The following is a 26639-nucleotide window of genomic DNA, read 5'->3' on the forward strand; positions in this document are numbered from 1 at the left end:
AACAGTTGTTACGTTTTATGTCGGGATGCGTCCTTCCATCGACACGGCATCCCACATCTGGTGACCCGGAAACCGAACAAACCGCACCGCTATGGCCGACCCGGAAGCCCTTGCCGCTCTTCGCCAGCAAGTGGAACAACTTCAGCATCAACTGCAGGCCCTGCAGCAGCAACATCCCGGCAACGTCTCCGCGCCCCTAGCCGTACCTGCCGGCGCCACTGAGGATGTCAGAGCCCCTGCAGAAGCCATCCCGCACGCTGCCTCATACGACACCTGGCGTGTCGCCGTCAAGCTTCCACCGTTTTGGGCGGACGCGCCCGAGGTCTGGTTCGCCCAGGTCGAGGCCCAGTTCTCCCTGGCGCGCATCAGGCAAGACCGGACCCGCTACAATTACGTCGTCGCCCACCTGGACGCACGTTATGCCAGCGAGGTCCGGGATATCCTGGCCAATCCACCAACGGCCAACCTACATGAACACCTGAAGACCGCACTCATCCGCCGCCTGTCGCTCTCGGAAGAACAGAGGGTACGACAACTTCAGTCCGCAGAGCTTGCCGAGCGCAAACCATCGCAGCTCCTGTGCCACATGCGTGCGCTCGCGGGCAACATGCAAGTCCAGGATTCCTTCCTGCGAGCGCTTTGGCTCCAACGACTCCCGCCGCACGTCCAGGCAATTCTGCGGGCTCAGGTTCGGCTACCTCTCGACGAACTTGCGGAGATTGCCGATCGCGTCATCGAGGCCTTGCCGCAGTTGTCGCCCACCATCCAGGCTGTCGCTGCACCGCTGAGCACCGCAGAGCTTGCACGCCGTATCGACGACATCGATCGACAGCTAACCTAGCTCCATTCAACAACGCCTGGGTGAACGTCTTCCGATGCATCAGCGCCGCCACTCGCAAAGCCGCGACCATAACACCACTTCGTCGCGGTAACCCGATAACGGCCCGTGTTACCACCACCGACGTTTCGGGGACAGAGCCCGGCAATGTCGACCACCGTGTTCCGCTGGGCATGCGGAAAACGCCAACGGCAGCTTGTAGAGACGGCCGCAAGCTGCCAGCCCTGAGGCCGTCGCATCTTCGTCACCGACCAAATCACGAAGCAGCGGTTCCTTGTCGACAGCGGTTCGGACATTTGCTGCTACCCGCGATCCCATCTTCAAGGTCCTCGTCCGCCTACGTCTTTCGAGCTCAGCGTGGCAAACCGCTCCACAATCAAGACATACGGCTCGCTCCGCCTGCACATCCAGCTCAGAAACTTGCGCCGTGACCTTTGCTGGAATTTTGTCATCGCCGACGTCGCCGAGCCAATCATCGGCTCAGACTTTCTGGCCCACTACAACCTCCTTCCGGACTGCCGCAATGACCTCCTCATCGACGCGACAACGGGACATTCCACACCAGGCCAGCGAACGACCGCCCAACAGCCAAGCATCAAGGTACTCAGTGTTGACAACCATTCGCCGTACCACGCCATCCTCGCCGAATTTCCCGGATTGACGCGACCCAGCGGACTGCCACGCAATGTGCAGCACACCACCGTGCACTACATCCGGACCACTTCAGGCCCCCCGGCTTTCTGCCGCGCCCGTCGCCTTGCCCCTGACCGCATGCGCATAGCCAAAGCAGAGTTTGAGGCCATGCTCACCGAAGGAATCGCCCGCCGCTCTGACAGTCCATGGGCCTCGCCACTCCACCTTGTTCCGAAGAAGACCGAAGGCTGGCGGCCCTGTGGGGACTACCGTGCCCTCAACGCGCGCACCATCCCGGACAGGTACCCCGTCCACCACATACAGGACTTCGCCCATCGCATTCATGGCTGCCATGTGTTCTCCATGCTAGACTTGGTGAAGGCCTACACACAGATACCCGTCAATCCGGATGACGTCCCGAAAACGGCAATCATCACTCCCTTTGGTTTGTTCGAGTTTCCCTTCATGAGCTTCGGCCTGAGGAATGCTGGACAAACCTTTCAGCGCTTCATCGACGAAGTCGTCCGCGGCCTCGACTTCTGCTTCGTTTACCTTGATGACATACTGGTATTCTCCCGCGACGCCGAAGAGCACCACAGGCACCTTCGTCTGCTGTTCCAACGCCTCGATGACCACGGTATACTCGTCAATATTCAAAAAAGCACGCTAGGCGCTTCCGTCGTCCGCTTCCTCGGCCACGAAGTTTCATCTGAGGGAACTCGGCCCTTGCCCCAACGCATCTCGGACTTGCAAAATTACCCTCAACCCGCCACCGCTAAAGACCTTCGCCGTTTCCTCGGCATGCTGAACTTCTACAGGCGTTTCTTGCCACATGCAGCCGACTACCAGGCTCCCCTCCATGATGCTTTGGCTGGCCTACGAGGAAACCAACCCGTCACGTGGACACCGACGTTAACAAAAACTTTCGAAGATTGCAAAGCCGCCCTCTGCACCGCCACGCTTCTCACCCATCCCGTGCGAGACGCTCCCTTGGGACTCTTCACGGACGCATCTAGCTTCGCCATCGGTGCCGCCCTCATGCAACGCGTGGACAACACCTGGCATCCCTTGGCGTTCTTCTCCAAGAAACTCGAAGCTCGGAAAACGACCCCTTCAACCGCCAGTTCCAATGACGAAACCACGACCACCGCCCCGACAAGTTTACCAGCCTATTACAGAGAACTTCTGGCGATATACGAAGCAGTGCAACACTTTCGCCATATTCTCGAAGCACAGAACTGCACCATCTACACCGACCACAAGCCTCTTACCTTCGCCTTCTCTCAACGTTGCGACAAACTCCCGCCTGTACAGCAGAACCAACTCTCGTTCATTGCACAGTTCACCACCGACATCCAACATGTAAGCGGGAAAGACAACGTGGTCGCCGACGCGCTTTCACGTGTAGCAGCCATCAGTTCTGCGCACATAACAGCGGACGTCCTCGCCGAGGCTCAGACTACGGACGCCGAACTGCAGGAACTTCTCAAGGGCATGTCCTCACTACAGTTGCAACAAGTCCCCATTCCAGGGTCGACAACCAAAATCTGTTGCGACATGTCGACTGGACGAAGCAGGCCCTATGTGCCCCTGTCCCATCCCCGTGGGCTTTTCAACCAGCTCCACAACCTCAGCCATCCAGGCATACGCGCGTCTACACGCCTCGTGGCTGACCGCTATGTCTGGCCCTCCATGCAGCGGGATTGTCGCACCTGGGCGCGCTCCTGCATTCAATGCCAACGCGCTAAAATCACCAGGCACGTCACGTCACCACTCGGAACATTCCCTCAGCCCTCCGGTCGGTTTGAGCACGTCCACCTCGAGATCATAGGACCCTTTCCCCCTGCTGGACCCTATCGCTACTGCCTCACCGCCATCGATCGGTACACTCGATGGCCCGAGGCATGGCCCCTCGAAGGAATCACCGCGGAATCACCTCGGCCTTCTTCACCGGTTGGATTGCTTGTTTCGACGCCCCCCGCCGCGTAACCACCGACCAAGGACGACAGTTCGTGTCGCACCTTTTCAGGCTCCTCGGGCGGACCATCGGTTTCGAACGCTTGAGGACCGCCAGTTACCCCCCCCCTGTGCCAACGGAATGATTGAGCGTTTCCGCCGACAGTTCAAAGCTGCCATTATGTGCCAACTGGACTCAACCTGGCTCGAGGCCATCCCAGCCGTCATCCTCGGTCTTCGCGCCACCTTCAAGTCGGACATCCACGCTACACCAGCAGAGCTCGTCTACGGGGAACCACTCCGTCTCCCAGGTGAATTCCTCGCCGCACTGCCATCGAGCACTACGACGTCAGACCCCACCGACTTCGTCGCCCGGCTCCGACGCACCATCGCCGCCTTACGCCCATCACCTGCAGCCCACCACTGCAAGCCTACACCTTTCGTGTTCAAGGAGTTAGCTTCGTGCACGCACGCTTTCCTGCGCCATGACGCTTTCCTGCGCCAGGCCTTTCCAGCCACCCTACAGTGGACCCTACCTGGTCGTCCATCGCGACAACAAGAACTTCACTCTGCGCCTGAACGGAAACGACGTCCGCGTCTCCATTGACCGGCTCAAGCCCGCATACATCGCTTCGAACGAGCCGGACAGCGCCACTCCAACCAGAGGCATCTATCCACAGCCGCCGACGTCGCAGCCCGCTCCGGTCACGACATGCTCTGGACGTCTGGTACGCCTCCCAGATTTCTACAGACCCTGAGGGCTCTGCACTCCGCGGGGGGGTGATGTGGCGACACAGTGCGCACAAACCGGCGCAGCCTCCGCCTCGTCACTATCTAGGCCGGCGTGACACGGCTGCATGCTACACCACGCCTCAGATAAGGGACAGCGTCACCAGAGGCTTAAGTCACCGACGGTGCCTATAAAACCAAGCTGCCAAGCTCAGAAGAGATCATTCCTTCGCTACCCGACTGAGCGCAGCGTCGGTATGCTCGCCCCGCTGCTGCTACTCCGTTAATAAACAGTTGTTACGTTTTATGTCGAGATGCGTCCTTCCATCGACACGGCATCCCACACATATATACAGAATAGCGGTGTCTGCATTGGGTCATGCCTCGCCCCGATCCTTAGTGATATATACCTTGCATATCATGACCGATTGCTGATGAGCATGCTTGACCAAAATATTGTCACCAAAGTATGTCGTTACGTAGACGACATTTTGATTTTCATCGACTGCAGTGACGCTACCTGCCAGCACCTAACCGACGATATTGTAATGACTTTTAATGAACGTTTCAAACTGCTTTTATTGACTCATGAGATGCCAACTGACAACAGCTTACGCTTTTTAGATTTGAATTTGATTCTTTCACCTGACCACGTGTGCTGGCTATATGAACCTAGAACTGGAAAACCTCTTTTATCCTACGACTCTTTCCATTACAAGTTAGTTAAGCGAAGCATCCCAAATCTTTGTCTCATCTACCCCCTTAGGAAATCATGTCATCATGTCATGCAGCGCAGCTTTGCAGCTAAAGCTGAAAGGCTTTTGAGTGCTGGGTACCCAGCTATCCTACTGGCATCTATAGATGAAAAGCTATTAAAACAGGTAAAAAAAAGAAAGACTGCAACTCCGAGGCTCAGTCGGAATCTAACGACCGAAAAAGACCCGTAGTTTTACCTTACGTGCATGACATTTCCCACCGACTAAAAAAGATAGGGGAGAAGGTCAGTGTGAAAGTGGTGTTTTTGGTGCAGGATAAGTTACAGCGGCTTTGCAAAGCAGTCAATCCCCTCAAATCACGCGCCACTGTTTGCTCAACCAAGCACAAAACTCAGTTTGTGCCTTGTGAAGTGGGGGTTGTTTACTCAATACCACTCTCATGTGGTAAGAGGTATATCGGCCAAACGGGGCGCTGCCTTAATGAAAGGCTAAAACAGCACCATTATAATGTTCACAAAGCAATTCAGGGCCGCATTGGAATTCACTGCCGTGATTGTCGATGCTCCCCTATGTTTGATCAATGTGAAGTAGTAAGAAAGCACCCGTCACAAATCACTCGAGAGATTATTGAAGCGCATTGTATAGCAAGAGCTGGCATCACATGTATCAGCGCCCCTTCCTTGGCTTGATTTGAACATGAAGTGGCCTTCCTCAATCAGGGAAACCGTCTATGAATCTGTGGCGTGTGACGGTGCGATGGTGTGTCTAATCTTGGTGTTGCGTTAGGGTGTTTTTTGTATGCTTGCGCAAGTCTACATATTTGATGCATTTTCACAATAAAGCTCAGTTGGAAGTTAGCGCTCTGTCCTCTTGTGTCGGTCTGCTCGGCCGTTTCTTCTTCCCCGTAATGCGCTATACCAGTTCAAGTACTGCTCCTACAAGGCTGAGTTGACGCTGCCCGCTCGCCACACTGCAGCTACCAAAGGAATCCTCAGTCACGTGAATCTTCTCAAAATACCTTGGGAGGCACAAAACAAGCGAAAACACGTGCAGCATGTGTGCAAAGCAACGGGAACTCAAAGCGGCATGAAGGTGAGAGTGTAGAGGTGTACAGCCATGTTACGAGTTCTTTCTCCACACTCAGCTCCCCTCCATGGTGCAGTTCTCCCCTATGAATTCATGAACAGTATGAACAATACTTATGGTGTAATGTGAATTGTGTGCAATAGCACAGAGATCAGTGTCCAGCTAGCACTCAAGTGAACACCCAGTGAGTACATGCAAACTGTAAGCAGCAGATCAAGGCTATGACAACCCCAAGGCAGTGGAGATTAAGCAGAGGCGAACACAACACAAAGATAGGATTCAAGAAGGTTGTGCAATTGCTGCCAGATATGCTCACCAAGTGAGAGGATGGTGACAAAGGGTGGCCGGTCGGAGACCAGCAGTGAGTGCTCCCGAGCCTTGTTGACGCCACTCTCCTTGCCGTAGACGCCCTTGACTGGCCCGACCACGGCCTCGTAGCCGTGCACCCGGAACGTGAATGCCCGGTGAGGGTTCTGGTACCGCACGCACTCCTGCCAGATACGTTTGTACCAGTTGTTGCATTTGTTGACAAAGGTAAATCATAAAATTGTTTCCTTACACCGCAGCTAAGAAACAATACAGTTTTCCTGATGATGTAGCGTGGTGCTGCTTTTTTGTAGAGCAATAAAAGAATTCCTCAAAAGTTAAATAAAAAAACACACACACATGTGACATATTCCATTGTTTCCAACCTCTCTTTAAGGGAAGTGTTGCCAGACTGGTGCCATGCTGATGCTAGCGTGCTTACGAAACCAAACCAGTTGCTCTCCACTCAGTCTGATGAACACTGAAAATTGTCGCACACCAGACAAGAGCTGCTGTCTACAATTGCAAGAGCACGGGGCAAGAACCTGGACCTCCATTTAGGGTGGCCACATTTTGTTTTGCAACATTGTGCACCAAATTCAAAACTGAGCCAGACTTGCTATTGCATGACAAATGTCAGTCACAGCTACGCTCTGGCTCAACACAATGCTTGTAAGTCGGCTTTATTAGAGAATGTCCACATCATTTTATAGAGCTCATAGTAGTGCAGCCCCATGACATGTTAAGGACATACGTCTCGTCTGACAACATCAACTAGGACACTGTACTCCCAAATGATACGTTTGCATACAAAACCCCTTTCGTGTGGCCCACCTTGAAAGGACTGTGAATGAGGTGTGTACTTGTCACAAACACACATTCAAAGGAAGAGGTTAGTAAAAAGCATTTCCTTTAGGCTATAGCGCAAATATGCTTAGGAAGTGAAACTCTCATGTGTGGGTGACCAGATAATGTCACAAAAAAACGCCAGGCCTGCACGGAACATGCAGCACAGTCAAGTGAAACCTGGAGAAAGTAGTGAGGTACTCACTACGGGTCTGTAAGGCATTATGTGCACTTACGCAGCTGCACACTTTGTTTATGCTGTGGCTGATGATGATAAAGAATTGTGGCTGTGCATTTAGTAACAGGTGGGTGGGAAGCCATCCACTTGTTATGCTGTGATTGACATTGTATGATGCCTGGTGTTAATTTACTCTCCTGCTACACATTAGTTAACACCATTGCTTGCCTGAAATTATATCTGCATAGGGTCTTTTTACAAAGAAGCTTCAAGCGCTGGCATGGCTCTGTGGCTCTACTGCCACACAGTGTCTGGGTTCAAATCCCACTTGAACCCACATTTTTTTCTCACTGTGCACGATACCTGCAACGGACACCAGCAGCGGCAGCGGCGGACAACTAAGCCACCAATATCGGCTGCTGGGGGGCTATTTTGTAAGCGTTCGGTTGCAGAACGGAGGTGGGCACGGAACAAAACGTCAGGAGGGAGAGCGAACAGCCAATAACGAGCTGCAGGAATTCAAAAATGTTTTCAGTGCATGAAGAAATATACACTAAAACGTCATTATAACGAATTCACATCTGACACAAAAATACCTTCGTTATATCCGAAAATTCGTTATAAACGTATATTCATAATACTGTTCCTATTACAAGACTATTTTTCATTTACTTGGTTATAACCAATAATTTGTTATATCTGTGCTCGTTATATTGAGGTTTGAGTCTAGACTTTTATAGCTGAACAGAAATATTGGCAGGCATTGTTTTTTAAAGCTAAAATTAAAGAGCACAAAAAGGGGTACTGCGAAGTTATGTCAGTCCAACGCATTGCGTAGGACTGACACGCCCCGAGCTCATGAGTGACAGTTTCAATAAGCAGGTATTTCGCCTCAGGGATGCGGGGTATCCCTCGCATGTACTTGTTAGCGTTGCTGAAGGCCTTCTGAACCACATGGGACTGAAAAGAACTATTTCGCCGCCTTCCAAAACTAAAGTAGCAGTTATTCTGTGCATTCACAATTTTGCACACCATCTAAAACGTATCGGTAAACGTGCGAGCTTTAAAGTTGTTTTTTTTCTGCGCCAGATAAACTGTGATCTTTGTGCAGGTTGACTAGCGCATGTCCCACCAAGAAGAGTGAGTGTGACAAGAAGCATAAAACCTCTTTTGTTGACTGTGCAAAAGGTACAGAGTATAATCTGCCTTTGACTTGTGGTAGCTATTATGTTGGCCAAAGTGGATGATGCCTTAAAGGCCAACTCGATCCGGCGATTTTTCGAGGTCGATGGATCTCAGTGAAATTCGCTGGGTACGTTCCTTTGCACGTTTCCGTCATTTATGCCAAATTACAGGCTTGAGACATGCGCAGATTGTTTGCAAATGAATTTTAAAGATTGTCTGCAAACGCCCTCCTGGCTTCCCACAATTATTGGCAACATTGCGTCTGTGACGTCAGTGTTGGCAAGGCGGCGGAAGTGACGCAGCCGAGGGCACCACTAACTTCGGCGCTTAGGCCGCTACAGCGAGCGTCTGCTGTGCACAAGGCGACAGACAGCGTTGGTTTGGCCGGCGCTTCGCTGGTCGTCCCGGCTGTCACAGTTTTCATACTCCGCGCCGGCGTGACCGGCATGCCTTGCACGACTTCCGCTTCGTTCTTAACAACGTCTACGTCATACGCAGACAGTACACTCGGTTGGGTTTCGGTTTCGGTGTTGCGCTTTTTTGCTTATTTAAAATTATTCTCCAATTTGCCGAGTAATTCTGCTATCGGGCCCGTAACAGGAGCGTCTCAGGAACATAAAAGCACCATTACTTTGACATGGCCGAAAAATCGCCGGAGTTGGCCTTCAATGATAGGCTCCGGGAGCATCGTTACAACGTGTCCGAGATGAGGGGGGGGGGGGCTGTTAGATGCACACTGTAGATTTTGCACTGTTATGACCACTTGTGACACATTTTAGAATGAGTGTTCAGTTGTGAGCAGAAGTAGAAATCAGTTTACCTACGAGATCATTGAGGCGGAGTTCACTGATAGGTTAAGTGACGCGTGTGTTGCAAAACCGTCAATTGCTCCTTCTAGGAAAGAGTTATGTTTCTTGCGTTGTGATATGAATTTTGTGCAGACGGTGCACACATGATCTATCATGGTTTTTTGAGCTATACAGTAAAAGCTCGTTAATTGGAACTCGGTTGATTCGAACTTGCAGTTAATTCAAAATGACGCCGTGGTCCCGGCACCGCCCCGTGTATTTATATGGGGTAATTCAAATGCGTCGGTATCCACAACGGTTAATTCGAACTGGGAGCCCCTGGTTTACAGCAGCAGCAATCTCTTGTTTAGGTTGCGTGCATTTTTGCTCGGCTGTCTGTGCTTTTTTGTACACCATTTCGACCTCTTGGACTTAGTTCTGGCCTTTCAAGGAGAAAGTCATAGTACTCCATGAAATGTGGCAAAGTATAGGATGAAAAAGAAGCGTCAACGCAAGTTATGGAATCAATATACCAAGCACGGACTCGCTGTGGCGCATGTAGATGAGAGTCAGCTGGATACATAAAACGAGCTAGAAAAAAATGCATGTTCTTCTGCTCACTCTAAAGGAGAATGCGCAGCTTCGGAGGAGGTCCCAAGCTATGATCTTGGAGAATTTCAGATATATTTAACGTTTCTTCATTATATGGACATCCGATTTAAATCTTTAAAGCCATTTTTCTCAAAACATGATTTTTGCATCCTACACATACGCAAACAGTGATAACTTTCCTCCTGATAAACACTTTCACATACAACTTTTCGTACTCTTTCTTTACAGGTTTGGCTATGCATTCAAGCAGAATTATTGAAAACGAGCGGTAACTTTTTGTACTAGGGCCAATTATGTGCAAAACAAACCTGTCAAATATAAACATTTTCAGTCTTTTTATGATAACGCGCCTTAGCCTAGAGATGAGGTGATCATGGAGGTTAGATGCACAGGATAGTGTCCTCACTAAGTACCTGCCAAGTTGCATTTCAATTGCACCAACCATATTGTACTTATGACTGTTGGCGCAACATGCATATTTTGGCACATTTTGATTTTTACAAATTTTGTTTTCTTTTTACATTTTTAGCAGTTTTATCATTCTAAAACTTAAATTTACCTAAGCCCAATAAGCCAAACTCATAATTATAACTTTTCGACTGCAACTGTAAAATTTTTTCTCGAAGGTGGTGACCTACCTTAATTTACGAAATCACCTCATACAAATGTGTAGTAACACCTTATTAGTGTCAACGACTCCAGAGGTGGCTTCTTTCGGTTCTGCCTTCGTAGTTTGCCACGATGTCCGTTTATTTTAGCGCCCACCCATTAATTCGAACTCCGCTTAATTCGAACAATTTTATAGTCCCCTTCAAGTTCGAATTGACAGACTTTCACTGTATACGTGGTTGCTTGTTTCCAAATAAAATACCGTTGTAAGTCAGCGCTCAAGTGTGTCAAGCCTCTTCTCTGCCTTCAGTCTTTTGTGCTGTCACCTTGTATCATGCATAATGCAAATGGTTGAGTAATCATTGGCTTGGCACGTGGGCTTCATTGTTTTCTTTCTGTTTCCTTGTACATATTAGGCGCCAGAACATACAGTGGCGCCGCCATGCGAAGGCGTCCGTGTGACGTGCAAGGTTGGATTGCTCCACCTGCCCTCTCCCAATCAGCCTGCAGCCACTTTTGCGTCTTCCTTCTTATTATTATTGTTGTACTTCACTTTGACGAAATTAGTAAAATACTGTTGTGGCTTTGTCACTGACTACGAAATGCAGCAAAACTGCTCCAAAAAAAATTGGCCGCGTATCTGCGAGCTACGCTGCAAATGCCGCCGAAAGACGATAGACGAGCACTGCATGGGATATGGGCGCCATCTGGCATACGTCGGGAATCGTGAGCTTGTGCAGAGGGCGTTCGTCGCCATGCATAGCGTGGTTTTCAGCGCAGCTTAAGAAACTAGGGTCTTTAGAATTACGTATCTATGTATTTTCTATAAAAGGAACACACCACCTAATACTTACCAACTGATGTTGCGCCTCAGATATGTGTAATGTTTGCTTTTTGATCGACAATGTACACAAGTATGAACCTACACACCAGTTCAAGATGGCTGGCCCTTGGGCAAGTGGTTCAACTTTGGCCGGGTGGCTGAATCGGGTGACAGACAGACAGACAGACAGACAGACCAAAATTTCTGCGTTTTAAGTTCTTCAATATGACTGACACCACCTTGACTGCTGGCATCATCTGCTACGGCAACCGATGTGGAAGCCATGGGGCCGAGCGCGCTGCTTTTGTAAAAGGTAAACAACCATTTTGTGTCGAAACTAAGCATCTAATGGGCTTTAGCGTTTGCTTGAGACAAAGAAACATATTTTTGCTGCAAGAAATGCGTGAAAGCATCAGGACTTGATGCTTTCAGGTAGTATGCGAGGGATTATTGGTCAGCTGCCAGCTCGTAATAAGTTCACGTGCTACGTGACGCCAACAGGCAGAGGAGGAGTGTTCCACACTCGCCGTCATGGCTACTGGCGGCGCTGACTGACGCTCCCACGTTTAAATGCGCACATATACCCTATAAAGTGGACGGGGGGATGGCCGCCGCGGTAGCTCAGTTGGTAGAGCATCGGACGCGTTATTCGAAGGTCGCAGGTTCGGTCCCTGCCCGCGGCAAGCTATCTTTTCGTCCACTTTTCTTTCTTCACAATTACCTTACATTTATTACTAAAAACATCCCCTATACATTCCTTGGCATTATTGTCTGTTAGTTCTCATTAATATTGTGTATAACAAAGAAAACGAGCCCTTGAAATTAACACTTCTTTCCTGGACGAAGCAGAGATACACAAAGCACAAGTGCTTGTGCTGTGTGTATCCCTGCTTCGTCTCCGTGTTTTTTGTTTTTTCGCACTTCATAAGCACGAACCGATTCCAACTAAATCAGATAGCTGTGTTCGCAATTTTATGTGTCAGTGAAAATACCAGTGTCCAGCATTTACAACTTACTTCATAAGCAGTATGACACTTCGCGGCTGCTGTTAGAAGGTGAATCAATGCATGAGGCCCGTGTACTTGAATTTAGGTACACGTACGGGCCTCAAGCTCAATTTCGACTCCATGGAGGTGTTCGATAGTTCTGGAGCTTTCCACTACGGCATCCCTCACAACCATATCGCGGTTTTGGGACGTCAAACCCCAACAATTGTAGAAGGTGAATCAGTGTTTGAAGCTAGCCATGTTGTCGCCTGTAGCGCAACATAAAAACGAAGTCACACTGGATGGGCTCATTCTACAGAAATCATCTATAAGCAAGTAACCCCATGAGCTGGAAATATTAATAGAGGAATGTCAGGTGAATGCGGTATCATGCTCTTGCAAAGGAGGGTAACGGTAAAAGTGAAAGCTCACACTAGGCTCGCACTGTGGCACGGAGCAGTATAAAGTACCATGCCGCCAATAACTCTGACTGCACTTTCCCACATTGTGTAGCCTCTAGGTGTCCGCACACATGAAGTGAGAGCAAAACAACGATGTTCAAAGTGGAAAACGCCAGAAATTGTGGTTAAAAGCAACACGTTCAACCGTCCGCTTCCCTTCGTCGGAGCAATGTGAGATCATGTGATCCAACCCTGCACGTCACAACGATCGCAGCGCATGCACACACAGTGGTGGGCCACGCACCCAATATTGTATGAGCATCTCACAATAAACATTAGTTGAAGAAAGCGCTTGTGGTTTGTCTTTTCTGTATCCGTCCATTGTAAAGTGCTGCACTACCTACAACAACATTTCTCTCATTGTAAACATGGTGACATGGAGAAGTCAAGGGCTCTCAGAGAAGAAAATTCTTCAGATTCCTTTTCTTTTAACAGCGACGTTGAAAGCAACGATCTTGATGACCAGGATTTTTTACTGGACAAAGAAGGCTGTGAAAGTACAGACAGCGACGATGAAGATAATGCTGCTAATTCACGAGGAGCGAGCTGCACATCACGTCCTCTCGTGCTTTATTTTTTTTCACACTCGTAAGACACTGTGTGTGTATTCAATGTACAATAGTGTTGAGATCAAAACAACAACATAATTTTTTTTCATGTGATGCATGTAGCACAATTTATTGTTGGATTTCATGGAGAGTTGCATGCCACCAACAGGCTGGACGAGCAGAAACGAAAGGGTTAAAGTTATGAAATGTGCAGTGCGGCCACAAGCCATGCCGATGTGTTGTTAAATGAACTCCACTTGTACCGTCCAAACAGCGTTCCTCTTCGACAATTTCCGCGACGTCGAATTCTTTGACATAGCAATAAGCATGCGTATGCATTCTTTTTGAGATTCATATTTCGAGGTGCTGATCAAACCTCCAGCATCCCAGAGAAATGATCTGCGCACGGCTAGCGTCTGAGCATGACTGTTTGATTGCATGGCTGTGACCCAAGCACTGCTGAGTGGGATGTTGAATGTTTGCGTTCCGTTGAAGAAGTAACTCTGCATTCATGACCACACAAGTTATGAATACAGCGCAACATGTTGAGAAACCATCGACACATTAAACGCGCGGTCCCATGTACCAACGATGGCGTTACTTGCTAGCAGCCTATTATTGCGCCAATTCCGTCAGGCAGGCTCGGTACGTACCTCGGAGTGCCGTTGATTTCATGCAGTTTTCTGTTCATGGTTCATACGGATTGCCGTTCATAGTTCACGCAGTTTTCTGTAGCATGCAGAGGATTTCACAATGCATCACTGATGCACGGAAACGGAGCTGGCATACAGTCGATCCCGGATATATTGAACTCGAAGGGGATCGCGAAATAGTTCAATATATAGAGAATTCGAAATACAAAATATGCGTATTTAAGGCTTAAATTAAAGCACTGCAGGCCTCGATACAGTTTTCAAAATCGTAAAAAGCGCGAACATGACGATTCGCTGACATATACTAAAGAACAAAGCGACAACTTCTTTTTTGCAAGTTGACGCACTTTATTTCGCATGAAAATAGTCCGCAAACTCGTCTTGCTTCTTGCGTGCCGTGAATTCATCAAGTCATCGTCAATATCATTGAAGCTTTCCAAATAAGCAAATTCAGCACCTTCGATCACAACAGCGGTGATCGACACTGAACGTCGATGCTAGCTCTGTACCGCACGGGTCCATTTCCACAGCACCGACGTCAGCTACGATATCGGCAGCGATGCAGTCAGAAACAGCTACGTCGTTATCTGCACTGATGAAGTCGCTCGCTATGCTCCCGTTCGATATGGTGCCCGGAACGGAAACATAATAAGTCGCAAAATTCACTGACGCACCGTATGCCGTAGTCAGCGGTCATGACGCACCCAAAAGTCATCACCTGGCACCGAGGCCCGCAAGGAAACGGTGCACGATGGTGCTTTACTTGACGTTGCGCCAAGCACCTGTCATCATTTTTATCGCTACGAGCGGGACAATGTTTAGTTTGACTCCCTAATGACGATTTATCAAGAACGAAGCGAGAAGTACACTAGTCCACATGCCGCAAGAGACAACACTGCACAAAGGAACCTTTCTCCACCGTCGACATGTTGGTGATAGTGATGGCACTTGTGGCTTTGTAGAAGGCAGCCACTGCTTTGGCGAGAAATGCGAAAAAAAGCGTAGCCTCTGACATGTGCCTTTTAAAACCGAAAACACCAAAAATATGTCACGAGGTTGCACATCTCAAAGGCCATGCTTTTCGGGCCCGCATACCATTGTGCGCGAACAAACAAGGAAGGGAATGCAAACATTACAACGAGGCTGCCGAGTCACTTCGCATTCCCAATTTGGTGCCCTTGGCAATCAGCCTCTTTGAAAAACACCATGCCCGCGTGTTAAAACCTGCGGATCACGCATAAAATATACCGGTGCACTGACAAGCATTGCGCAACGAACGAGATCAACGCAATGGAATAACACCGCCTTTTCGTCACCTGCGCACGACGAGGGATCGGAACTTGTTAGAACGCGGCCGAAAACTGATCAATATTTGTTAGAAAAAATGCAATTTCTGTGCTTCGGCGCGGCGCATTGTTCGATATAGCGGATGTTTCCTGTGCGGGAGCTCGATATACGTGTGCACCAGCCCCATACTTTTGCATGGGAATTTCAAGGGGATTTCTCAACTGTTTGATATAGCCACTGATTTGATATATCCGAGTTCGATATATCCGGGATCGACTGTATAACTTTTCACACCATGGCAAAGAATGAGGTGGCGGGCATCTAGCACTTCCCATTATTTATTTTGGTATGATATTGACACATATCATCACTTAATTATGAACCATCCGCTGCAGCACAAACACGTTTGGGCGTGAAAAAGGGAACGTTTTTGCTGCTCTGCTTCTGGGGAAGATGTCGACTCCAGGCTGTCTGTCTTGTTTCACCCGCAACATTACTCGTGGAGGTGCTGGGTAAATGTACCTTGGCTCCCAAGTGTCAGCTGTCACTCCCAGCACCTTGGAGACGGCTAGATCTGCCACACCATGAAGCAGCAGCCGCTGCCTTCGAGGACTACCCTCCCAATTCAATCCTAGCTCATCGAGACTTGAAAATAAGACAAACGACGACAAGCCAGGTGAGTCAAACCAACGATGCCCATTCTTCTCCTCTCGCACATGTTTTTCATGTGCCACAGACACCAAGACCGTTCCATGGAGACATTTTCGAGGATGCTAATGACTGGCTTGACCACTACGATCAGCTTGCCAGCATCAACAAATGGGATGATGTTCGCAAGCTGTGGAGAGTCTACTTCGTGTTGGAAGATTCTGCAAAAACGTGATATGGGAACCACGAGGGCTCCTTTGTGACATGGCAAGAGTTTAGCCGACAGCTCTGCGATGCATGCCGAAATGAAGGAGAGAGCTAAACAAGCCATCTTGTGTGGGAACCAGTGGCCGAGCGAGAGAGTTTCAATGTTTGTCAAGGACATCCTTTGACTTTTCAGGCTCCTAGACCCTACCATGTCAGAGGAAAAGAAGGTGCGGCATTTGACGCATAGGGCGAAAAAACAGCATTCTGCTGCACTCATGCACAATCCACCGACAACAGTCCTTTGGCTGGAACATTGGTCTGCTGATTACTCAGGTGGAATTCTGAGACAACCTGCCAGCTTGTGACTTCGACGGATTCCTCGGCAAACAATCTTCGACTACTCAACCACTTTGCCTGGCTGTTCTGGCTTTACCTGTTCACCCAGCTGCTGGCTCGCACTACAAGTACGCGTACACTTCGCTGCACCCAAGACTTGAATGCCAGTGCGCAGCTGCAACGCTATCAACAGTGCCTCTGACGGAACAGATAAATCTCGGCACTGCAAAGTCGCTCGTCAGTGGGCATAGAAACATGTACAGAATGACAGGCTTACGCACTTTTCCGCTCTTCGTGCAGGTTGGTGGTCATTACAGTATTACCTACTCTAGTTTTAAGACTAATAATGTCTTCATTGTCATGCTTACATGCCCAGAAGCCATCATTGCACTGTTCTGTTCATTATTGCTGATGTTGTGTGGCGATGTTGAAAGTAACCCTGGCCCGTCTAGAGAACAAACAGAAGCCTTAAGCAAAATTCTAAGAAGAATCAAGGATCTGAACCAGAGGTCTATTAGAATAGAAGATGTACAAAAAAAGATTTCTGACACAAGTGAGAACTTAGAAGTGAACACAAAACAGTCGCTACTGCGATTTCCGATATCAGTGAAAGGCTTGAAAAAGTTGAAAACCAAACGGCAAATATTGATCATTGGCAAAGCGAAGTCAATGAATTACGGGAAACAATGCAAAACTGTGTCCTGCTTTTATTCTATCATGTTACTTCCCGACCAGACGGGTTTCCGTCAAAGCCTCGACTTCATTAACCTACGCCGGGCGTACGGCCAACCTTAGTTTCAACCTCACCTGCAAGTCCCGAGGACTAATTCCCCGTTCCTTACGTTTAAACAGGCCTGTCCGCTCAAGTTTTGGTTTTAGTGTGGTTGCAAAGGCCGAGAAGCTTCTACTGCAAGCCAGGATCCTGGAATGCAGGCAGAATGTAAGGAAGCTGGAGAACGAAGTTTTCTTCGCCCGCCGTCGCCTGGAGCATCGGGTCCCGGACGAGTTCGCAAGCATTCAATTGCATGCTAATTTCAAGGCTAGACTTCAGTCTCGTCGCACGAACGAGACGCACGAAAACAAACTGGCTAGGCTGTCGCAGCCGTTTGAGGCTAAGCGCAGAAACGCTTCCGCGTCCACCGTGCATAACCTGTCGTCGTACCAGCCAAACTCTGCCGAACTCGCTGTCCTTAGCCTGGGCTTGAACTTCAACGTTGGACCACAAAAAGATGCAAGAAGATTGGTTTGCGCTGTTGAAAATGCAATCAACCAAGTGGAACCCGTCAGACGGGATGAGGCACGAACCCGCGCTATAGGCCTTCTTTCACGGTTACGCCCGAACCAAAACGTCTCCCCGCTTTCAAGAGAAGAAAAGCAAGCAATCAAAGACCTTCGCTCCAACGGAAATCTTGTCATCCTTCCGGCAGACAAGGGCAACGCGACGGTTCTTCTCAACACGGGTGACTACCGCAAAAAGATGTTGTCTTTGCTTGCGGACGAGGCGACGTACTGCCGTCTGAAGAAGGACCCCATGGCCAAGGTACAACGCGAGCTGCAAAGGCTTCTTTCTGACGTTTTTCGCGTTATTGATCCCAAGCACAAGGGGCTGTACTTCTCCCTTCTGTGCACAAATGGTTCTGCGCCAGCGCTCTATGGTCTGCCAAAAATCCACAAGGCGAACGTCCCGATGCGACCCATTGTCGATTTTACTCGCTCTCCTCTTCAGAAGCTTTCCCCTTACCTTCATAAGGTTCTCTCCCCCCTTGTTGGCAGAAGTGCCACTCACGCTCGCCATTCCGAAGACTTCATTGACAAGGTTCGTCATTATGCTCCCGATGATCAGGACGCCCTCGTCTCGTTCGACGTCGTGTCACTTTTCACAAGCGTTCCTATTCAACTCGCCAGCCGCCCTTGAAGAGGACCCTACACTGCCTGAAAGGACGCCCATTGACGTCCCCGACTTGAAAAGGCTCCTTCTGTTTTGCCTGGAGAACACTTACTTCGTGTTCGAAGGCGCCTTCTACAAGCAAGTGCACGGTACACCGATGGGGGCATCTATCTCGGTTACAGCTTCAAATTTAACGATGGAATGGCTTGAAAGTCGTGCACTCGCCTCTTTCAACACGCCGCCCAAGGTGTTCCTTCGTTACGTAGACGACGTGTTTTGCATAATTCAGCGAGAAAAAATTCCCTCATTCCTGTCCCACTTAAGCAGCATTGAAGCCTCTATTCAGTTCACGGCCGAGGTAGAAAGAGACGGCGAACTACCCTTCCTGGACGTCCTTGTGAAACGTGACCAGCGCCGTCTGACGTTTTCTGTGTACAGAAAGAGCACGCACACTGGCAGGTGCGGCACACCGGCATTATGACTCGGTGCACCCCACAAACCAGAAGAGATCGGTGGTGGCCTCACTTATCGCCAGAACCAACCGCATCTGCACAATGCCAAGTAGCAGGGCTGCTGACCTACAGCAAGTGCACCGAGATCTCTCGGCATGCGGCTACCCCAAATCTATGCTGAACTCGGTGGAACGCCAGCTGTCTCAGCCGCCAGGACCTGACCGTGTGTTGCCAAAAAAACGCTCCGCTATACCGTACGTGCCTGGTGTGAGCGAGGGTCTCGCCCGCGTTCTACGCCATTACGACATCCAAGTAGCCCATGTTCCTACACAGAAATTGCGTCATCGGCTGGTGAATGTGAAAGACAAGCTTCAAAAAGAAAAGTTTCCTGGCGTAGTTTATCGGATCCCATGTAAAGACTGTGACAGTGTATATATCGGCGAGACAGGAAATTTTGAACAGCGGATCAAACAGCATGTCAATGACGTCAACAAGAAAAAAGTTTCTTCGAATGCCTTGGCCGAGCACGCTGAAAACTTGAGCCACCACATTGATTTCGATAACGCCACGATCTTGGAAAAAGAGAAAAAACTGTCCGCAAGACACCATTTAGAATCCATCGTGATTCAAACGACGGATCATACTTTGAACCGAAATGACGGAACGCTCCCTCTTATCTACAGCCGCTGCTTACGTCATATTTTAAAGCCCTCATAAGCATCGCTTCACTCGTCGTCGCTTTCATTGTGAACAAGGCTTCCGTCAGGGGAGCCGAAACGTCATTCCGCATTTTATTTCATGGTCGGTGCCTTGCTTTTATTCTATAATGCAAAACTTCGTGCAAATTTTGAAGTGATTTGCGTGTAAGACGTGATGATGCGGAAGACCGCTCCCGTACCGATAACCTTGTGTTTTATAGAATACAGGACGGTACCTCTGACAATGCGCCGAAGTCCAAAAAAAAAAAGTATTGGAAATCATAAATAACACGCTAAATCTTGATGCAACTAGCGAAAACATTGCAAGAGCTCAGAGGATCGGTCATTTTTGCGCTGGAGAAAACTGCCCATTGATTGTTAAGTTTTTCGCCTACAAAACTAAGGAACAAATCCTTCGGAAACGTTCGGAGCTGAAAGTTCTGTGTCAATGAGTGAAGATTTCTGCCTTGCAACTCAATTTGCTAGAAAGAAACTGACCGAGTTTAGCAAGAACCTTCAAGTTCCTTATCAAATACGGTATAAAAAGCTTATTGCAGGTGGCAAATATTATCATTACAATGCGGACGACGATTCCATCCATGAAATTGGTCTGTCGAATAACCACGAAAGGGAAGAATCTACTCCTTCCCTTAGGCCAAGATGAGGGGCGCAGACCAAAAGCGATAGGGAAACGAGAGGGGTTGCAGCTCAAAGAATGCTTGCCGGAGTAACTTAGTGTTTACTAATATTGCCACGTGCGTTTATTATTATCACTTTCACTGTATTCGGTTTTCGCCCACAAAGACTGTCAGCAATGCTCAGCGCAAACCACGCCTCATTGTTCGAGAAGCTTCGCGATTATTGTAGATCATTTTGTTAAGACTGCGCGCAAGACGCGAACACTCGAGCTTATTCTAGAGCTTGCGTGACAACGAGCTATAACGCTGCAATACTCTACGGCACATGTATAAATGCCGACGCGCTTCACTGCTTGTCAGTTGATCAACGGTCGACGCTCTGTTCGCCGCTATCAGTGCATACCATGTGTATTGCTGTAAATTGACTTTCTGTTTCTCGGCCACAAGTTCGGCCAAATAAAGAGTTTCATCTTGGACACCTCGCCTGCGGTCTTCGTCGACGTCACGACCACGTGACATCTGGTGGAGGTGCTGCTTCTTTCATGTATCAGACGCCCCCGTCAAGCCGTGAACCCAGCCCAAGTCGCGAGGAAGACATCCATGGCAACCCTGAGCAGCGAGCAAGCCGAAGACAAGGCCTACGGCCAGAGCACGGGCCTTTACCTGAAAAGACCCTGCGAACCGAGACCCCGACCTCGACCGCAGCGACGATGACAGCCCCTGTGCCGTCTGCGCCTATCCTGTTCCGGCAACCCAAGGAGCCGCCCACCTTCCGCGGTTCAGCACTCGAAGACCCGGAAAGCTGGCTCGAAGCGTACGACCGAGTCGTCGTTTTCAATCAGTCGCCGGCACTTGCTCAGCAGTGGTGGCAACAAAAAGTCGCTGGCTCTTCAGTGATCGTTGTCCTCTGCTTTTGCAGATACTGCGCATAGAAAAATCCCCCAGTCTTCAAGAACGCAAACTGCCTGCTGAAACTTCCAGATAATTTTTGTTATGTTGGGTTTAGTGGTGCAAAAGCAACTAAGGCTATGCTGCGCCAGCCACATGGTGAAAAGAAAAAAGGAGAGAAAAAAGAGCAAAAGAAAACGTCGCTAGTTAGCTCGGCATACATTGTGCTGTGAAGGTCTGATTCAAAAACTATTTTCTCTGAGGGAGTAAATCCGCCAGTCAGAGAAAATTGTGCTTCGTCGTCCAAGTGATTTTTCCTTTACAATGGTCATGACTATGAATGCGTGGTTAATGATGACTAATGGAATAAAATGAATAATGTGGTGCGGCTGTAGAGAGACCTAAAAAAAATACGCGTAATGTATATACTTTTAAAATTATGGACATAGTACATGGCGTGGTCAATGGGCATGGTATGTGCGTGAGGTGATTTTGTCGAAAAATGTAAGGGAATCGCTCCAGCACTCCCACCTCACCTGTGTCCTTGTGCGCAAGGGCCAGGAGGCAAGTGCTGTGTTCAAAAGAAGCTGTCACAGCACTGACCTCTCGCAAGAGGCCGTGCTGTGGCCACACAGGTTCGTGAATCTTGCAGATCTGTACCGTACTAATACGATGGCGTGCTTCTTATAACTTATTTAGAAATTTGGTGTCATCCAGGAAGTTGACAACGTCAGTTAGGGGTATCAGCGCATCATCTCCTAGAATGAACATGGCGTGACGTGGGATGCGTAACTTGTACAAGGTGTAAAAACGTTTTCTTCGATGTGCTTCCAAATGTGCGCATGTAAGCAAAATGTGCAACACTGTTAGAGGTTCATCGCATTTATCACATGTTGACTGTTCTTGTTTTAACAAGTAATTATGGGCGATGTGCGTGTGACCAATTCGAAGACGGCACAGGATTACTTCGATAAAACGTTCTTGGTGGAAACATGACTTCCATTCACTTAGCAATGGCTTGATTAGTTGAAGTTTATTGTTGCCTGTGATATTCCATTCCCGTTGCCATTTAGATGTTAGCGGTGTATGGATTGCGCGGATACTATCCCTAACGGGAATATTCACTTGCGAGATACTTAAGTTCTTTGCTGCTGCTGTTTCCGGGTATCCCGACGTGACTTGGGACCCAGCAGAACCGGATATTTTGTCCTTCACTTAGACGCGATAATACGTTTAAAATGTCGCCAATGAAGGGTTCGTATTGAGAGCGTATATGGAGGGCCTTTAATGCACTCAAGGAATCCGTAAAAAGTGTTGCTTTAAATTCTTTTTTACTGCCATCCACAAGGCATAACACTCAGCAGTAAAATCTGAAACAAACTGTGGTAATCTGACTGTTTCTTCCCACGCACCTTAAACGACACTGCTACCGACATAGCTAGCCGTTTTGGAGCCATCAGTATAAATTCTTTGTATGTGCTGTACCTTTCTTGAACGGTGCGAAATTCTCGCAATATGTGTTCTTGTGGTGTACCTTGTTTTTTGAGATGTGTCAATGAGAGGTCAAGAAATTGCATAAAGTTTTTCCAGGGAGGCAGTCTTCTTGGCCTTTTAGTAACAGAAACGGCATCTGTAGGGACGTTACACTCGCGACATTTTTCTTCGAATCTGAGTATAAGTGGCCTTATTGCGTTTGGTTTGTTTGTGTAATGGAGTCGTTTGTCACAGTGTGTGGTAATGTTGTAGCATGTGTGGTTTGGCGATGAGCGAACTCTTAACCCCTTCAGGGTTTTCGCCGTACGTGTACGGCAGAAGCTTCCTGGTACCAAAGGGTTTTCGTCGTACATGTACGGCATAGCGTTTATTTTTAAAACGCGCGCCTTTTTCGATCATTTCTCTTGTTTGGCCTGTGCTGCCACACTTCGGGAATACGAGGAATTTTTTTCATGCGCTGATGTCTCTCCGTTGTATTTTTTTTTTTCGCTTCCCAAAACGGCACGCCGCCTATCGCTTGCCCATCCGAGCGCGTTCGCGCTGCAGCTGGTTTAAAGTGCGCGCCTTTTTCGATGATTTCTCTTGCTTGGCATGTGCTGCCACGCTTCGGGAATACGTGGAATTTTTTTCATGCGCCGATGTCACTCCGTTGTTGCTTCTTTTATGCTTCGCAAAATGGCGCGCCGTGCGCCGGCTATCAATTGCGCAACCGAGAGCGCCCGCGGCGCGGTTTGGTTTCAAACGCGTGCCTTCTCCCATTTCTCTTGCTTGGAATGTGCTGCCACGCTTCATTCCAAAGAAGGGCGGCGGCTTGGAGTCTCGCATCAGAACGCGCGCACGCGGTCCGGCTGGTTTCGGTTTCGTCCTTCGGGTGGTTTTCGCTTCTTGCGCCCGCAAAGCTGATGGCTGTTTGGTTTCTAATCTCTTAAAGGGTGACCGCTTGTTACTCTCTCGTTTATTGCACCCCGGCGCGCGATTACATCTGTTTCCGTGCGGCTCTAAATTACACAAACGACGCCGCCGTGATTGCGTTTCCTGTTTTGGGGTCTCGGAAAAACTAACTACATCTTGTTGGCGATAAGACGAAGTATTACTGTAGCTTTGTCACTCGTTTTGCTTTCCGGACGGGCGCACGACCATTGTTTTCTTCCGTGTGCACACTGACGCAGTTCGCTTACGCTATAGAAGCGCGCGCCGGTTGCGCTGCTGCCGGTGAGTCGAGCAGCGATTCTTCCGATGCGGACTATTCCCCAAGTGCCGAATCAGAATCTGATTAATTGGATTTCAGTTCGTCAGACGATGATTTTTTGACGAGTTCAGACTCCGATGACGATCAAGGAGCGACATCTGAAACGCGTGCGCGGGGAGCCATGCTTCAAAGACTATCACACGCTGAAAAGTTTTTAGTGTTAGAGCACGAGCGTTTTTAACCGGAAACGTACTCTGGTGCGCTTATTTTTGTATGTTTGTAAGCTATGTTTAATACAATGCATAATTTTTATTCATAAAAAACTGTGAAGCTTTTTTTTTTAGCATTCTGCTTGATTTTGCTACGAATAAACCATATGTACGCAACAACAAAACTGATTTTTTTGTCACTTTACGGTCACGAAAAAAAATTTTAGACAATTTTTTTCTTAAATAGAATCGTCTGAAGAATTTATTTCAGCAATAAAAAAATTACACATTTTTGGACTGGATTTCGCGAAAAAATTCGACCCTCAAAGGGTTAAGACATATGTAAGCATTAGCTGTGTTCGTCTGCTGTCCAGTGCTGGTTCGTTACTCTCGGAGTACAAGCTGGGAAGTGGTGAGGTCCGGTATGCACCGGTTGCCAAGCGTATCCCTTTGTTATGTACGGGGTCGAGTCTCTTGAGGTAGGACTGCCTTGCTGAACCGTAAACTACACTTCCATAATCTAATTTGCTCCGCACCAATGAACTATATATGTGCAGAAGGCACTTACGGTCAGCGCCCCACCGCTTCCGCGACAGAACTTTGAGGACATTGAGTGCCCTAGTCGCTTTAATTTTTAGACTGGTAATGTGTGATAGAAAGTTGAGTTTCTTGTCAAATATGACTCCTAGAAACTTGTGCACTTGTTTAACTGGTAAGACTGTTTCATTAAGTTCAAGAATTGGGTCCGGCTGCAAGCCTCTTTTCTGAGAATATACTACGGAAACTGTCTTTTCCCCGGAGAAACGGAAGCCGTTTTTCTCCGCCCATTGTGTTAGTTTGTTCAACGTGATTTGAATCTGTTGTTGACATGTCACCATGTTAGACGCGCAGCACGCAATCTCGAGGTCGTCAACGTACAGAGAATGCATCAGTGTGGATGGTATAACTTTGTTTACAGAGTTCATTTTCACAACAAAAAGTGTAGTGCTCAGAACGCACCCCTGAGGTACACAGTTTTCTTGAGTAAATACACGAGAAAGTGTCACGCCAAGGCGGACCTGGAAGGTTCGGTTGGACAAAAAGTCGGAGAGACAGTTAAGCATTCTGCCGCGGATTCCTAGATCCGCCAAGTCTCGTAAAATACCATACCTCCAAGTAGTGTCGTAGGCATTTTGAAGATCAAAAAAGGCTGCTAGGCAGTGTTGTTTGTCTAGGAAAGCTTCTCGTATTGTGTTTTCAAGCCGAACTAGGTGGTCGGTTGTTGAACAACCTTTTTTGTACCCACATTGGTGGATGTCTAGTGAGTTTTATGTTTCGAGGACGTACGTAAGCCTGATGTTAATGACACTCTCGTAGGTTTTTGCAAGACAACTTGTAAGTGCGATTGGCCTATAGCTGTTTGCTAATGTAGAATCTTTTCCCGTTTTTAGGAATGGGATTATAATGGCCTTCTTCCAATCCGTGGGCATTCGACCAGTTTTCGAAATAACGTTGAAGAAAAGCAGAAGGGCCTCAACTGTTTTTGGCGACAGGTGGGTGAGCATTGCATAGTGTATTGTGTCAGGACCAGGCGCTGTTTTTTTACCTGTAGAAAGTACTGTGTTCAGTTCATGGATGGTTAAAGGCGCATTGTATGGCAAGTCTAAGAAACCTGCTGTAGGAAGCTTTTGTTTTTCTATAGATTGCTTGTGCCTTAAGAACGTTTCTGAATAGTTTGCTGAGCTAGATATGTCGTAAAAGTGAAGCCCTAATAGGTCTGCCTGTTCCTGTAGGGATGTCTGAGTACCTGTTGTTGAAAGAAAGGGGGTGGTATAGGCAGCGTAGTTGCCATTGAACTTGCGAACCTGATCCCACATTCTTTTGTATGTGACCGAGCTGTTTATAGATGAAGCGTAGTTTAGCCGGGAGATTTTCTCGGCTTGCCTACGAACATATCTAGCTTTCGCTTTCGCTTTTTTGAAGGAGATGAGGTTATCGTACGTCGGGTACCTCCGGAGATACCTCAGGCTTTGTTTTGGAGTTTTTTGGCTTCTGTACATTCGTGCGTCCACCAGGGCTTCAAATTCTTTTTTAAGCAACCAGAAGACAGAGGGATAGCTCTCTTTGCTGCCGCGATTATACACGTTGTAATCCTTTCATTCATTTCATCTATGCTCAGATTATCTAGACTCTATTTATCCAGACTGGCTTGATCGGTAAAGAGAGCCCAGTCTGCCAAATGAAGTTGCCAGCGGGGTGGTCTGGAGGGTATGGTAGGAAGTGGTGTGGTTAGACTGATGAGTGCAGGCATGTGGTCACTACCGTATGGATTATCTATTACCTTCCATTTAAAATCTGTGAACACCGCTGGAGAGCATAGCGCAAGGTCCAGGCAGCTCATAGCTCCTGAACTTGGGGAGCAGTAAGTGGCAGCGCCAGAATTTAAAAGACAAACATCGTTGGCTAAAATAAAATCTTCAAGTGTTTGTCCTTTAGAGTCAACTGTTTTACTACCCCAAAGCATGTTATGTGCATTAAAATCACCTGCTATCACAAAAGGTTCGGGTAGTTGGTGTAAAATTAATTCTAAATCGCTTACGGTGAATTGTGTGTGCGGTGGAATGTAGAGGGAACAGACGGTGATGGTTTTGTGCGCTAAAATGGTAATGGCGGCGGCCTCTATATGATTACTAATATGAATTTCTCTCACTGCTATACCACCTCTAACAACAACAGCCACACCGCCCGACAGTCGGCTTGCCTGCGTACGATC

At 48.3% G+C, this 26639-nt stretch overlaps 1 protein-coding gene across 2 annotated transcripts in view; it reads right to left on the bottom strand.

Moving 5' to 3' along the window:
• The window catches only part of LOC119395155 (nuclear factor related to kappa-B-binding protein), a 755896-nt gene that overhangs the window by 211212 nt on the left and 518045 nt on the right, over positions 1–26639 (bottom strand). For both annotated transcript variants that reach the window (XM_037662442.2, XM_049415825.1), the window contains exon 13: positions 6275–6449. In XM_037662442.2, coding sequence (XP_037518370.2) covers positions 6275–6449 — 175 coding nt within the window. The remainder of the gene's footprint in view (positions 1–6274; positions 6450–26639) is intronic.

Source organism: Rhipicephalus sanguineus, chromosome 5 (genome assembly GCF_013339695.2).
Source record: "Rhipicephalus sanguineus isolate Rsan-2018 chromosome 5, BIME_Rsan_1.4, whole genome shotgun sequence".
Classification (NCBI taxonomy): Eukaryota; Metazoa; Arthropoda; class Arachnida; order Ixodida; family Ixodidae; genus Rhipicephalus; species Rhipicephalus sanguineus.